The sequence below is a fragment of the Orycteropus afer genome, unplaced genomic scaffold, assembly GCF_000298275.1.
Source record: "Orycteropus afer afer isolate SDZICR_OR568_19922 unplaced genomic scaffold, OryAfe1.0 scaffold00064, whole genome shotgun sequence".
Classification (NCBI taxonomy): Eukaryota; Metazoa; Chordata; class Mammalia; order Tubulidentata; family Orycteropodidae; genus Orycteropus; species Orycteropus afer.
This window is the reverse complement of record NW_006921651.1, coordinates 1,069,532-1,082,441: the sequence shown is the minus strand read 5'-3', so window position 1 is coordinate 1,082,441 and position 12,910 is coordinate 1,069,532. Positions and strand designations below refer to the sequence as shown.

The 12,910-nt window shown below is 40.7% G+C and overlaps 1 protein-coding gene across 1 annotated transcript in view; it reads left to right on the top strand.

Moving 5' to 3' along the window:
• Nucleotides 1-12,910, top strand: part of SORCS3 (sortilin related VPS10 domain containing receptor 3) — an 830,399-nt gene that overhangs the window by 740,794 nt on the left and 76,695 nt on the right. The window contains exon 14 of the mRNA XM_007939862.2: nt 10,901-11,008. Within this exon, the coding sequence (XP_007938053.1) occupies nt 10,901-11,008 (108 nt within the window). The remainder of the gene's footprint in view (nt 1-10,900; nt 11,009-12,910) is intronic.

The window sequence follows — 12,910 nt, the reverse complement described above, 5'->3', positions numbered from 1 at the left end:
GGAATGCGGGGAGTATTTGGAAGAGTATATTTGGTTGGAGCCAAGAATGTGAGTAAATAAAGATGAGTAGGACTCAGAATGCCTTGAATGCCGGTTTAAGGGATTTGCGTTGTGCTTGTAGGTACTTTCATCTGTTATCAAGACTCAGCTCTCTCTGCGGGGGAAGCTATTTCTGTTGAAGACTGAGGAGGGCTTGTGCTCATAGAAATGACAGATCAAGTCTTTAAACAAACAAAACAGTTTGTTTGCTTTTTAACCAAGAAAGGCAAAGTTTTGTAGCCTCTATCATTATGTTCAAGGAGCTCTGTTGGCCTAATGGTTAAAGCATTCAGATGTTAGTGAAAAGGCCAGTGGTTCAAACCTACCAGCTGCTCCATAGTAGAAAGATGAGGCAGTCTGCTTCTGTAAAAATTTACAGCTTTGGAAATCCTATGGGGCACTTCTACTCTGTCCTATAGGGTTACCATGAATTGCAGTCGACTCAATGGCAGTGGGTTTGGATATTTTTGTTTTATCTATGTTCTAAAGAACAAACCATTTGATATTGAGTCAATTCCAACTGCTAGTGATGCTACACGACAGAGCATAACTGCTCTATGGGGTTTCCAAAGTTTTAATCTTTACAGAAGCAGCCTGCCACATGTTTTTCCTGTGGAGCAGCTGGTGGATTGGAACCACCAACCTTCCAGTTAGCAGCTGAGCACTTAACCACTGCTCCACCAAACCTCCTTCTATGTTCTAAGATACCCTTCCCCATTTAAATGAGTGAGAGATTTGAGAAACGTGCCTTAGATAAAAGGTAATTGGTGAAGATTCTTTTCCTTGTGGCCTGGGAGGAGGGAACTGGCAGTCCCACCTTACACTTGACCTGCCTGTCCTTTCTCCTCGACTATGGTGAGGGCCTAGCACTCACTCACTTAATGGTTTTCAGAGCCTTTGCGCATACAATTTTCTTGTGCTGAGTTTGTTTTGCATAGGAAAAAGACACTAGTTGTTTCCTTTCGGTGGTAAGAGGAAAGTGCATTTGACATGGAAGGAGTGTATGTTGCTGAGGGACCTGGATGGTTATGGCTCTGGCAAATCATGGCAGCTGTAAGCAAGGCTTCTCTCCAGAGACTTGCTCACTTCCCAGAAAGGCACTTGACTGGGAATGCCCGGAGGGGAACCATCCAAGTTAGAACTTACTTAATATCTACTCAGGATATGCAAGTAGGATTAAATCATGCCTCTTGAAGTTATCAACACAAAGTTTGAGTTTTCTTTTGTTGCATGCAATATTTCTCTCTCTCTCTCTCTTCTCTCTCTCTCTTTTTTGGCAAAAGTATTTCTATAACTCAGAAGAAATAATGCATTCCAACTGAATTTCTTCTTATAATAGTGTCAGTAATGATAATACTGCCCTCCCTCCAAGTTCACCTACTCCAATTTACAAAGTATTAAAGGTAATTTTTCAAACTGAGCTTCTGAGATGGCATTATCTCCATGGAAAAGATGTTGACACTGTCATTTGTCATAAATGTTACAAATGATTCTCTGAACTTGACTGCAAGTTCTGCTTATTGTCCTATGAGTGAATGTGATTGTCTGAAATAATTCATACAAATGGTTAAATGCCAGCTATTAGGTATATGTGTTAGCAAGCAGCAGCAATGATGACCACAAGGAACTCATTCAGGATTGTCCCTTGTGCTTCTTTTGTAAAGGCTAGGTGAGTGTCCTGTAAGGGCTTAACCATGTCTTTCTTATATTTCCTTATAAAAATTGTTGACTAATTTTGTCACCTGTGTATGACATGAGACTCAAATATAATTTCTTCATCACCAGTGGCTTCCAATTTATAACCTCCAAGGTAAACAAATAGATAATTTCAAGTGGAAGAAGGGTTAAATTATCAGTTTATTATTTTCTATTGTGGATCTGAAACTGACATGATTTCAAATACAGATGTGTGTGTGTGTGTGTGTGTGTGTATATATATATATATATTTGCATAAGAAAATGACAATGACCTGCCCACTCTCACACAAGAGTCTAAGTAGCTCTCAGATTTAAATAATAGCTTCATTGTCTTGCAGAGAAAATAGTAGTCATAATTGAAAAGCTGGTAAACTGTAGTGAGACTAGCAAGGCCTGCTGTTTCCAACAAATTGAAATGATAGGTAACTAGATGTGCATGAACACAAAACAACATACAAATGAACCCATCTGTTTGTGACCCTGTACTTCTGAATGCATGCATATTAAAGCCTAAGTGCTATCACAGGTAAATCCTCCATGCTGTATGTTTGTCCCTTAGACACATTAGAGTGAAATGAACAATGGAGCCCCTGGAATGCAGTGGTCTAATGAAAACACACAATAGACAGCACCTAATTGCCAGGTGGACCAGGCAGTGTTTCATTCTGTTGTACATAGGGGTGCTATGAGTTGAAGCCAACTAGACGGCACCTAAGAACAACAACAATTGGCAGGTACACTGGGGTCCCACTGTTTGCTGACCCCTGACAGGCTGTCATTGTCTCCTTTCAATGAGATGTTCTTGGCACGGAAAGGAAAACATCAGCTGGACTTGTGCGCTCCTTTGTTCTTGTACCTGGTGGCGCAAGTGGTTAAGCCTGTGACTGCTAACTGAAAGGTCAGCAGTTCAAACCAACCAGCAGCTCCATGGGAGAAAGATGTGGCAGTCACTTCTGTTAAGATTTACAGCCTGAGAAACCCTATAAGGCAGTTCTACTCTGTCCTATAAGGTTGCTGTGAGTCAGAATCAATTTGACAGCAATGGGGTTTTTTTTTTTTTTTTTTTTTTTGTTTGATTCTTTTATAAATGGTAGTGAGCCCTAGTGTTTTACCCAGAGAAACAGTCCCATGGAAACAATAGTTCCAGAGATACATGCCTCTGAGAAGAAAAAGAGCATGTGCTACTTTGCAGAACTTCCAGGTGGCTAAAAGGCCACCACCTCATACATTTGGGATATTTTAAAAAAAGGATCAGCACACCTCACTAGAGGAAGGAATGTTGATGCCCAATGATCACTGTAATTCTCTGCACCAGAGTCTTCTGGGATGGGGGCCTCTGGTATTGCTCTTGGAAGGTTCTCATTCAATATTATACCTCATCTCAATAACGAAATCCTAGATGTATGGAAAAGGAAGGATCTTTGAGGACATGCAGTCTTGTGTGTGTATACATCTGTGACCCCCAGAGTGTCACCCTGATTCACCAGAATGCCACAGTGCTAGCCAAATCACAAGTACCCAACACAAGCCCCGTCTGTATAACTTCAGTTGTTAGAAAGCTTGTTTTTTTTATGATGAGTTATGAATCGTCATTTCTGCCCATTGGTCCTTATTTTGTTACCTGTATCTATGCAGAATAAGTCTGCTCCAGATTTGGCCCAGGGCTTTGGACCTATTCAAAATGGTTCAGTCATGGCTGATGGGAACAAGGGCAGCATATGTGTTACAGAGCAACTAGATCTCTTGTGGGGGAGATTTTGATCCCAGTAAGCTTCGGTGGCTTAGTGCCTAAGTCATTTGACTGCTAACCAGAAGGTTGGTGGTTCAAACCTACAAGCCACTCCATGGAAGGAAGACTGGGCAATCTACTTCTGTAAAGAGTTACCACCTCGGAAATCCAAAGGGGCTGGCTATGAGTCAGATTCGACTCAATGGCAGTGAGACTGATTTTTGGCTTAGAGGACACAGGCAGTGTTTGCTGCACTCAAAGATGGTGGCCAACTATGCTATTTTGAATGTGTTTTGGACACCTTCTTTGACAGGGCACCATGACATGTTTCCTACTCAGGTCAAAATGTGCCATGCAGATTCGGTTGCTATATAATGCATACACTGCCCTTGTTGCCATCAACCATGAGTGAACCATTTTGAACCAGTTTGAGGCCCTGATTTGAACATGATTTTGAGAATCATACAACTAGAAAGGACCTTCAGAGATTGCTCTGTCTAGTCTTCCTATGTTCTGGAAAATGACCAAATACACCACTGAAGACAGATTTGTTCATTTATTCCTCACATTTTTATTGACCACCTACTATGTATCCAGAATAAATGGAGGGCCTGGGATGAAAAGGACAAAGTACTTAGTAGTAAATTATTATGCACAAGTTTTTGACTATTCTCTTTAGAACAGTCATAAGAATGAAAAGTTTTTTCTCCTTTATTCTTTTTTTCTTTTCTTTTTATTGATATTTTCATGTATCCAGCTACATTCCCATTGGTTTCATTCATGGACATTATGCATTTTCAGTTGTCAAAAAATGTTATCATTGTGGCTAGATGTTGTTGGACCGATTGCATATCTTAGCGACCCCATATGACAGAATAAAACTGCCCCAAAGAGTTTTCTAGGCTGTAATATTTTTTGTAGTAGATCAGCAAATCTTTCTCCCGCAGAGCCCCTGGGTGGGTTCAACCTATCAATATTTGGTTAGCAGCCAAACACTTAACCATTGTACCACCAGGGCTCCTTGTTGTTGTTATGTGCCATTGAGTTGGACTTGACTCATAGTGACCCCTCCTTGCGTTTCCAAGGCGTTATCACTATGGAAGTAGATTGCCCAACCTTCCTTCTGAGGAGTGGCTGGTGGGTTTGAACCACCAGCTTTCTGGTTAGCAGTCAAGTGCCTCAGGCACTATGCCACCAGGGCTCCGTAGTTGCTTAAAAAGAATCATTCCTAATGGTAATTAATTGAGTAATTAATTCAGTCTTAGCCTCCTTGTTCCTAAACTATTTTAAATTCATATAACTGGTGTCTAGGACAGTCTGGTTTTTCCCTTAATCACATTAATTGTAAGATTTTCTGCAATGATGGAAACTGAGCAAAGCATTTAGGATCTGGGAGAAGGACTGCTTTCTTTCCTCATGCATTCTATCTACCTGTGAGCATGTACTAGACTCATAGTTCTTTGATTACTTCTCACATTACTGGAAAATACTTAACTCATGATTGATAATGACCCCAGTTCCTTTTCAAGTTGAGCTTATCATTAACTAATCTTACCCCAGCTTTGGGGCTTTCCCCTACTTTAAACATTTTGCTTAAAATTGGCTCTACTTTATAAGTGACTACATCCCCACCTAAATACCATTCCCCAGAAATCTAGATCCATCCACCTAAAGTTCTCCTTGACAGTGTCACAACACGGACACACACAAAGCATGTGAACCTTAGTGTGGACCAAAACAAGAACAAACCAATGAACAAAAATCCTTGTTTCTCCTGTTCTTTTCATTTCCCTGTATCAATTTCTTAAGCAACAACTCCGTGTTGTCACTGATTTCTTTCTTCAGTTCACTCTACCTAGATACATTCTATCATCTAAGCCTACTGATTCCACCCCAAAACCATCCTAAATCTTTCTGTCTCTTTCTGTTTCTGCTACTGTGAACTTTCTCCAATCCTCATCTTTTAGTTGGTCACTTACAATCACTTCATCTCCTTGCATCCACTTTGGACCTCAATAATCTATTGACCATAGAGAGTGAAAGTTATCTTTTAAAGTTTAAATCAAATCATCTCTCTCCCATTTCAGTTACAGAAAAAAGTCTTTTATCATTTCACTCCTTTTTCTTTGACTCTATTTCTCTTTTCCACAAAACTCTAACCATGACCATCTTTGTGTTCTTTGCAAACCGTGACTTCATTTTACATTAATCTTCCTCTGGAATGGCCCTCCTTTGAACTGCTCGAAGTCCCAGGGTGATGAGAAGAGTTAATGTGGCTAACTGCTAACTGAAAGGTTGGAGGTTTGAGTCTGGCCAGAGGTGGCTCAGAAGAAAGATCTAGTGATCTACTTCTGAAAATTCAGCCACTGAAAACACTGTGGAGCACAGTTCTATTCTGACACACACTGGGTTGCCATGAGTTGGAATCAACTCGCTGGCAGTGGACATTTTTGTTATTACAGGCAGTCCATGGGTTATGAACAACTAACTGTGTCCGTAAGCCTTTAAGTGAAATTTGTAGGTGAGTCAGAACAGGTGCATACAATTCTCATTTATCCTTACTTTAGTGCAAGAAAGGAGCTCTGGTCGCACAGTATCTGAGACGTCTGACTGCTAACCAGAATGTTGGTGGGTCAAATCCACCAGCCAATCTGCAGAAGCAAGACTGGGCAATCTACTTCTGTAAAGACTCACTGCCTCAGAAACCCAGTGGGGGTTGCTGTGAGTCAGAATTGACTAGATGGAAGTGGGTTTTGTTTGGTTTTGGTGTTAGTGCACACACACACACACACACACAAAGCTAGAAACCTTTTCAGTGATTTGAAAGTTGCATGTGTAGCAGGTGAAGGTGATTGTGATGAAGAATTTGTTGCCACTAGGGGTTGGTTCAGTTGTTCAAAGTGAGAGCAGATTGGAAGTTCATAACCTGGGGACTGCCTGTATTTGCAGTCCTACCAATTTCAATTTCACATGTGGATCTAATAAGGAATTCCCAATTCCTTTGACTTGGCCATTGATGAACTATTGAAATGCAGAGGAAGAAGGTGAATCCTTTGTGGATTCCATTGCATATAGTTACCTTAGAATGTTTAAAAACTCCTAGTTGTCAAAAAGAATAGCTTTCACAGAGCAGCCTTCTAGACCCAAATAACAGCATTTCAGATATCCAAAAGATTATATTTTCTAATGAAACATTTTTTTAAGTTTCTTTAGAAAGTTTTGCATTTAATTAGTTAGTGCTTCAGCCTGAGATACTCAAGTGTTACAAACTGCTGATCTCAGAAAGTCACTCAAATGGCACATTCCTGGGTCTCCAAGTGAAGGATTGACCCTAGAATGAGATTCGTAGATCTGTCCCCTTGCTTACACTTACCTTAGGTCAACCTTAGACTTTGGTTGTTGTATATGAAGTGTTTCCTACCTGGACTTGGATTTTCTTTTTTCTTTTTTTTTTTCTTTAGGTGTCTGTTAATCTCATTCTTCCCTCTGGCCCTTAATTTGCACCTTTCATATGAACTCACTTCATACAGCAGGCCCTTGATCTCTCACCATACCTCTTCCCATCTTGGATTTAGGTTTTAGAACCTCCACATTAGGGCTAGAAAGTTGGGATGGTCCCATCTGTGTACTCTGTGGTGTCTTATCTTCATTGTACCATGGCTGTCCTCTGCAGTGCTATGAAGGCTCCTTTCCTGGGATGCGGGTGGCACTACTACTTTGCCCTACTAGTGCTAATAATTGACCTTCATTAATAAGGAAATTCTGAGAAATGGACAAAGAGATGAAGGCTTTAACTCACTTTAGCTCTACTATCTACACAAGAACCCATATTTCTGGGGAAAAAAACAAACAAACTCATTGCCATCCAGTTGAATCTGACCCACAGCAACCCCTCCTTGGGTTTCTGAAGTGGTATCTCTATGGAAGTCGATTGCCCAGTCTTCCTTCTGAGGAGTAGCTGGTGGGTTTGAACTGCCAGCCTCTGGTTAGCAGTCAAATGCCTTAGGCATTATGCCACCAGAGCCAAATATATATATATATATATATATATATATATATATATACACACACACACACACACACACAAACTTAAAAAAAAAACTAATGAATATTTCTTTATCTCCTGGACTTAGCTGTCAGAGTTAACTAGTTAGTGTGTTAGTGTCATGGCTCACTCTGAAGCCACTATGATTATTTCAGTTACCAATGGGGCACATGGCAAGAAAAGTAGAATCTATTCTCAATCATGTCTTCATGTTCACTTTTGAAAGGAGGAAACCATTTCCAAGAAAAGCAATTCAAATATGCTCACCTTTCTCTGGGCCAGCTTAGGTGATTATTTATCCTTCCAGCCTACATTAAAATATGGCTGAAATGACCAAGTCCTTAAAAATCAATACAAAAGTTGGTAATTTAGAAACCCATGGGAACTTTTATGGCAAACTATCTGCTTTTCATTTGTGGACATGGACCTAGGTATACCATGAATACCAAAGTTATTGTTGTTTGAGAGAGTGGTGACTTTACGTATGTATGTATATATTTATATTTTGATTTGGGTGGAACTTTATAGAACATACTGGTTTTCTATTCAACAATCCATACACAGTGTGTTTTGTGACATTAATTATAATTCCCACTTGCTCCTTGTGTTTACCATTTCACTTCATCCTTCTTTCATATTCCTTCTTACCTTTTGAGCTTTATCCCTGGACAAGTGCTGTCCTTTTGTTCTTCTATGGTTGATTGTTCTAATGATTGCATACGTTTCTTGTGTTATTGTTTACCTTATAGGCCTAATATTTGGCTGAATGTTGAGCCATGCAGGTGAGTTAAGTTCCATGCTTGAAGGGTATCTTAGGGCTGTACTTTTGGGGGTTCCACCAGTCTCTATCGACCAGTAAGTCTAGTCTCTTATGATTTTGAGTTTTGCTCTACATTTTTTTTCCTGCTCTTTCTGGGACCTCCTGATGTGATCCCTTTCAGAGTGGTCAGAGGTGGTAGTTGGGCACCATCTAGTTCTTCTGATTTCAGGGTCATGGAAGTTGGTGTGCACATGTTACATTAGTCTTTTGAATTAGTTGCTTCCATACATCTTTGATGTGCTACACTATTCTTTGTTCTGACTGGGGAGAGACCAATAGTCACACTTTAGATGGCTGCTCACAAGTTTTTAAGACCAAGACTGGTGACATAGTTGGGTAAAGAGATCCACTTTATTATCCTTTTTGATATATTGGGTAAGAGTGAACAAGACAGAGAGACAGAGACTGAGATATTGAGAACTGCATAAAATTCAGCATGCAGGGCATGTACTGAGTAGGTTGACTGTTGATGGGCAAAGAGTATCCTGTATCCAGGTCATGGAAACCAGTTATAACTAGTTCTTGAAAAAATGGCTGGGTGGTTTAGGAGAGGCCTCCAATTGCTGCTTATGTTTAAAATCCATTTTTCATTAAATGATTATATAATACTAACTAGGAGCTGGTAGCATAGTGCCTAAAGCACTTGACTGCTAACCAGAAGGCTGGTGGTTCAAACCCACCAGCTACTCCTCAGAAAGAAGGTTGGGCAATCTACTTCCGTAGTGATACTGCCTCGGCAACCAAAGGAGGAGTAGCTATGAGTCGGGTCTGACTTGACAGCACATAACAACAATACCAACTAGGTCTAGTGGTAATGTAGCTAAATTCAACTGCTAGCCAAAAGATTGGTGGTTCAAACCCATCAGCCACCCCATGGAAGAAAGATGAGGCAGTCTGCTTCAAAAAAGATTTGACTGCTAACCACAAGGCTAGTGGTTCAAACCCACCAGCCACTCCTCGGAAGGAAGATTGCACAATCTAATCCCATAGGGATACAAACTCAGCAACCTAAGGAGTGGTCATTATGAGTTGCATCCAACTTGACGCCAGTGAGTTTGGTTTTTCTGGTTTGGAAACCCTGTGGGGCAGTTCTTCTCTGTCCTATCAGGTTGCTATGAATTGGAATCAACTCCAAGGCAGTGGGTTTGGTTTTGATTTTTATATGCCAGGTATTCTACTAAGTACTCAACTATTCTGCTAAGTACTAGAAATACAAAATGAATGGTATGGTCTTTGACTTCAAAAACCTCTCACATTTTGTGGGAGAGACAGATACTTTTTCTAAAATATATGTAATATAATTTAAGAAACATTGTAATTAAGATGTGTACCTGGTGTTAATAAGTCATTTAATGAATGAGACACACATGATCCCTGAACTTCTAGAGCTTACCATCTTGAATTGAGGAATTCATGATCAATTAAGAAGTCATTGCTCAGCACTATGACAAAAACATGAAAGGAAAGACTTGGGTCTTGTGGAAGTGGATAGAAGAGTCTCGTAATCCTGAGTGGTGGCATCAGAAAGGGATTAAGAATTAAGTGGGCCAAGAAGGATCAGAGAGGAGGAACTCTATTTGGGAAAGAAAGGGTGTCAAGAGAAGTCCCCTCCCCCCACCAAAAAAAGAAATAAGCTTCCCAGAGGGGATGCTGTTTGGGCTGTATCTCTGTCAAATCAAGGGCGGACAAGTACCTGTTAGTATAAAGTAAGACAAGGAAGCAAGCACTCAGAATGGCTCAAGTCTCCTCCACTAGTAGTAGTCTATATAAAGAGATTTCTAGGTTCTGCATCCTTAAAGGGCTAAGCTTTCCTCTAGCCATTGGATGAATGGTAGAAGAGTATTACTCAGAATATCTCAGATACTCAGTGCCTATCCCTAAAAGAGGAGCTCTGGTAGCGTAGTGCCTAAGGCACTTGACTGCTAACCAGAAGGCTGGTGGTTCAAACCCGCCAGCTACTCCTTGGAAGGAAGGTAGAGCCATCTATTTGCATAGTGATACCACCTCAGAAACCCAAGGAGGGGTTGCTGTGAGTTGGGTCCAACTCGAGGGCACATAATAACAACAACAACATCCCTAAAAGCCCCTTAAAATGGCATCAGGAGGGGAAATGATCCTAAATCCATTCTGAAGAAATAGGAAATCACTTTTTTAAGGTTTGATCTGAAACCTCCCCGTCCTATAGGGTACACCCCACAATACTCAATTAATCTGGGTCCTAAACTCCAAGGGCTGAACTGATTGTGCCATAAATTGAACTTCAGGTTCCATTCTGAGTACTTGAAATGTGGCATTCCATCTACTAAGCCCTCCTGCTTGAGTTGTTTTTTCAATTCTCATATGTTGAAATATTTCTGCAGCTTTGGTGCTGTCTCTTCCTGGGCCAGGAAATGCAGTGTTGATCAAATCTCATAATAATATGAAGGAGATTTTGAAGATTAATGGCTTTTGATAATCCAGACTGCCAAAGAGCCAGATACAGAGGAAAATTTAATAAGCTGAAAAATGGTTGCAAAGGAGCATGATTTTATTTTCAGCTGTCTTTTCCATGTACTTGTTTCCAATCCAGGGTGAGTTTTGATGAGGGCCACTCCTGGGACAAGTATGGTTTCACTGCAGTCCCTCTCTTCGTCGACGGGGCTCTGGTGGAGGCAGGAGTGGAAACCCAAATTATGACGTGAGTACTTCTTTTGTTGTGGTAGAAAAGAGCCCAGAGACCTTGGTTCTCTTTCCTTCAAGGACACAATTGTTCCAGACCAACCCTGCACCAGGGCATTTCAATTCCTGGGCCAGAGTTTCCTTATCTACAAAAAGAGAACATTTATGTTTGCCTCCACCAACTCAGAAGGCTACTGACATTAGAGAGGGTAGGTTTCTCATTGAAAAGTTAAGATTTCTGATGGAATGTAAAGTATCATAGCAAATTTCTATTTATCCAAAACTTAGGCAGACAGAGAGCTTAAGTCTTCAGATGTGCTTTCTTTCTTTCCAAAATAGTCCAGTAAGGGGTAGAGACAGTGATGAACGGAGCCAAACAGTCAACAGTCAACATATTGAAATCAAGCAATATTTTTAGGGAAAAGTCTTAGAGTATACATGACACATACATACATACACACAAACACATACACACATACACAAACCACACAGTTGTTCCAATTCAGATTAACTGTGAAATTTTGTCTACAGTCCTTTACAATGAGAATAGATAGCCAGGTAAAGCTGTAAAGAGCCCTGAAGTACTTTCTGAATATAAAAGAAAAAATAATAATTAGATACTGTTTCTTAAAAGTATATCCAATTTTAATCCCTTAAATCCTGGTCACCTATCTGTATATGTCTATGTTGTTGTTGTTATGTGCCGTCTAGTCAAACCCGACTCATAGCAATCCCTCTTTGGGTTTCCGAGGCAGTATCATTACGGAAGTAGGATTGCCCAACCTTCCTTCCGAGGAGTGCCTGGTGGGTTTGAACCGCCAGCCGTCTGGTTAGCAGGCAAGTGTCTTAGCCACTATGCTACCAGAGCTCCCTGTATATGTCTATACACGTGTATGTTAAGGGGTATAAGAGGATGGCTATGGTAACCTCATACCAACCAATACTGTCTTCCACCTCTCCCACATCCAGTTGACTGTAAGGCCTTATGCCTTAATTCTTCACTGGATAGAATGGTAAGATGAGTTTGAGGGACAGAATTTGGGGAATTTTGTGTATTGTGAGATTGATGCCCAAAGGTTCACAGGATATTTATGTGCTGGTTTTGGGGAAGGGAGTCATCTTACTCAATGGAACCCTAACCCAAAAAGCCCCAGTGCCATCGAGTTGGCTCCGACTCATAGCAACCACCCCTCCTTGGGTTTCTGAGACAGTATCACTACAGAAGTAGATTGCCCAGTCTTCCTTCCAAAGAGTGGCTGGTGGATTTGAACCTGCTAAACTTCTGGTTAGCAGTCAAATGCCTTAGGCACTACACCACCAGAGCTCCTTAATGGAACACGAGTGCTTTTTTATTTTCCAATAGTTTGAATCAGTCATTTCCTAGTATAAGACTGTTGGGCTTTGAGGAGGGGACAAATACAGGACAAATGGCTGGCTCCTATGCTTTATATTTTTCACATAGTGATCATTTCAAAATCTTTATCCAGCCTCCTGACCCTAGACTGGACCATTTTTTCCTACCTTCACTTTCATCCTCTTACCCAGAGGGTTTGGGATGGCAGAAAGTATATGGATGGACGGATGGATGGATGGATGGATGGATAGATAGATAGACAGACTATATATATGCAAAAGTGTGTATATATGCACACATATAGAGAGAGGGACAGACAGACATACCACAGAGAGACACTGAGAGAAACCTAGGATCTAGGATCTTGTCAAGACCTTTGTAAAGTCATTCTATAACATTAGGAAGATATTTTCCATGTGTCAGATACTGTTCTAGGTGAACAAATTAGAGCAGATTCCCTGTTCTTGTGGAGTTTGTGTGCTGGTACTTTAAATAAATAGGCTAAACAAATGGCTCTGCCTTGTAACCCAGAATACTCTGTCAAGAGATTCAGAATTTTCTTATGAA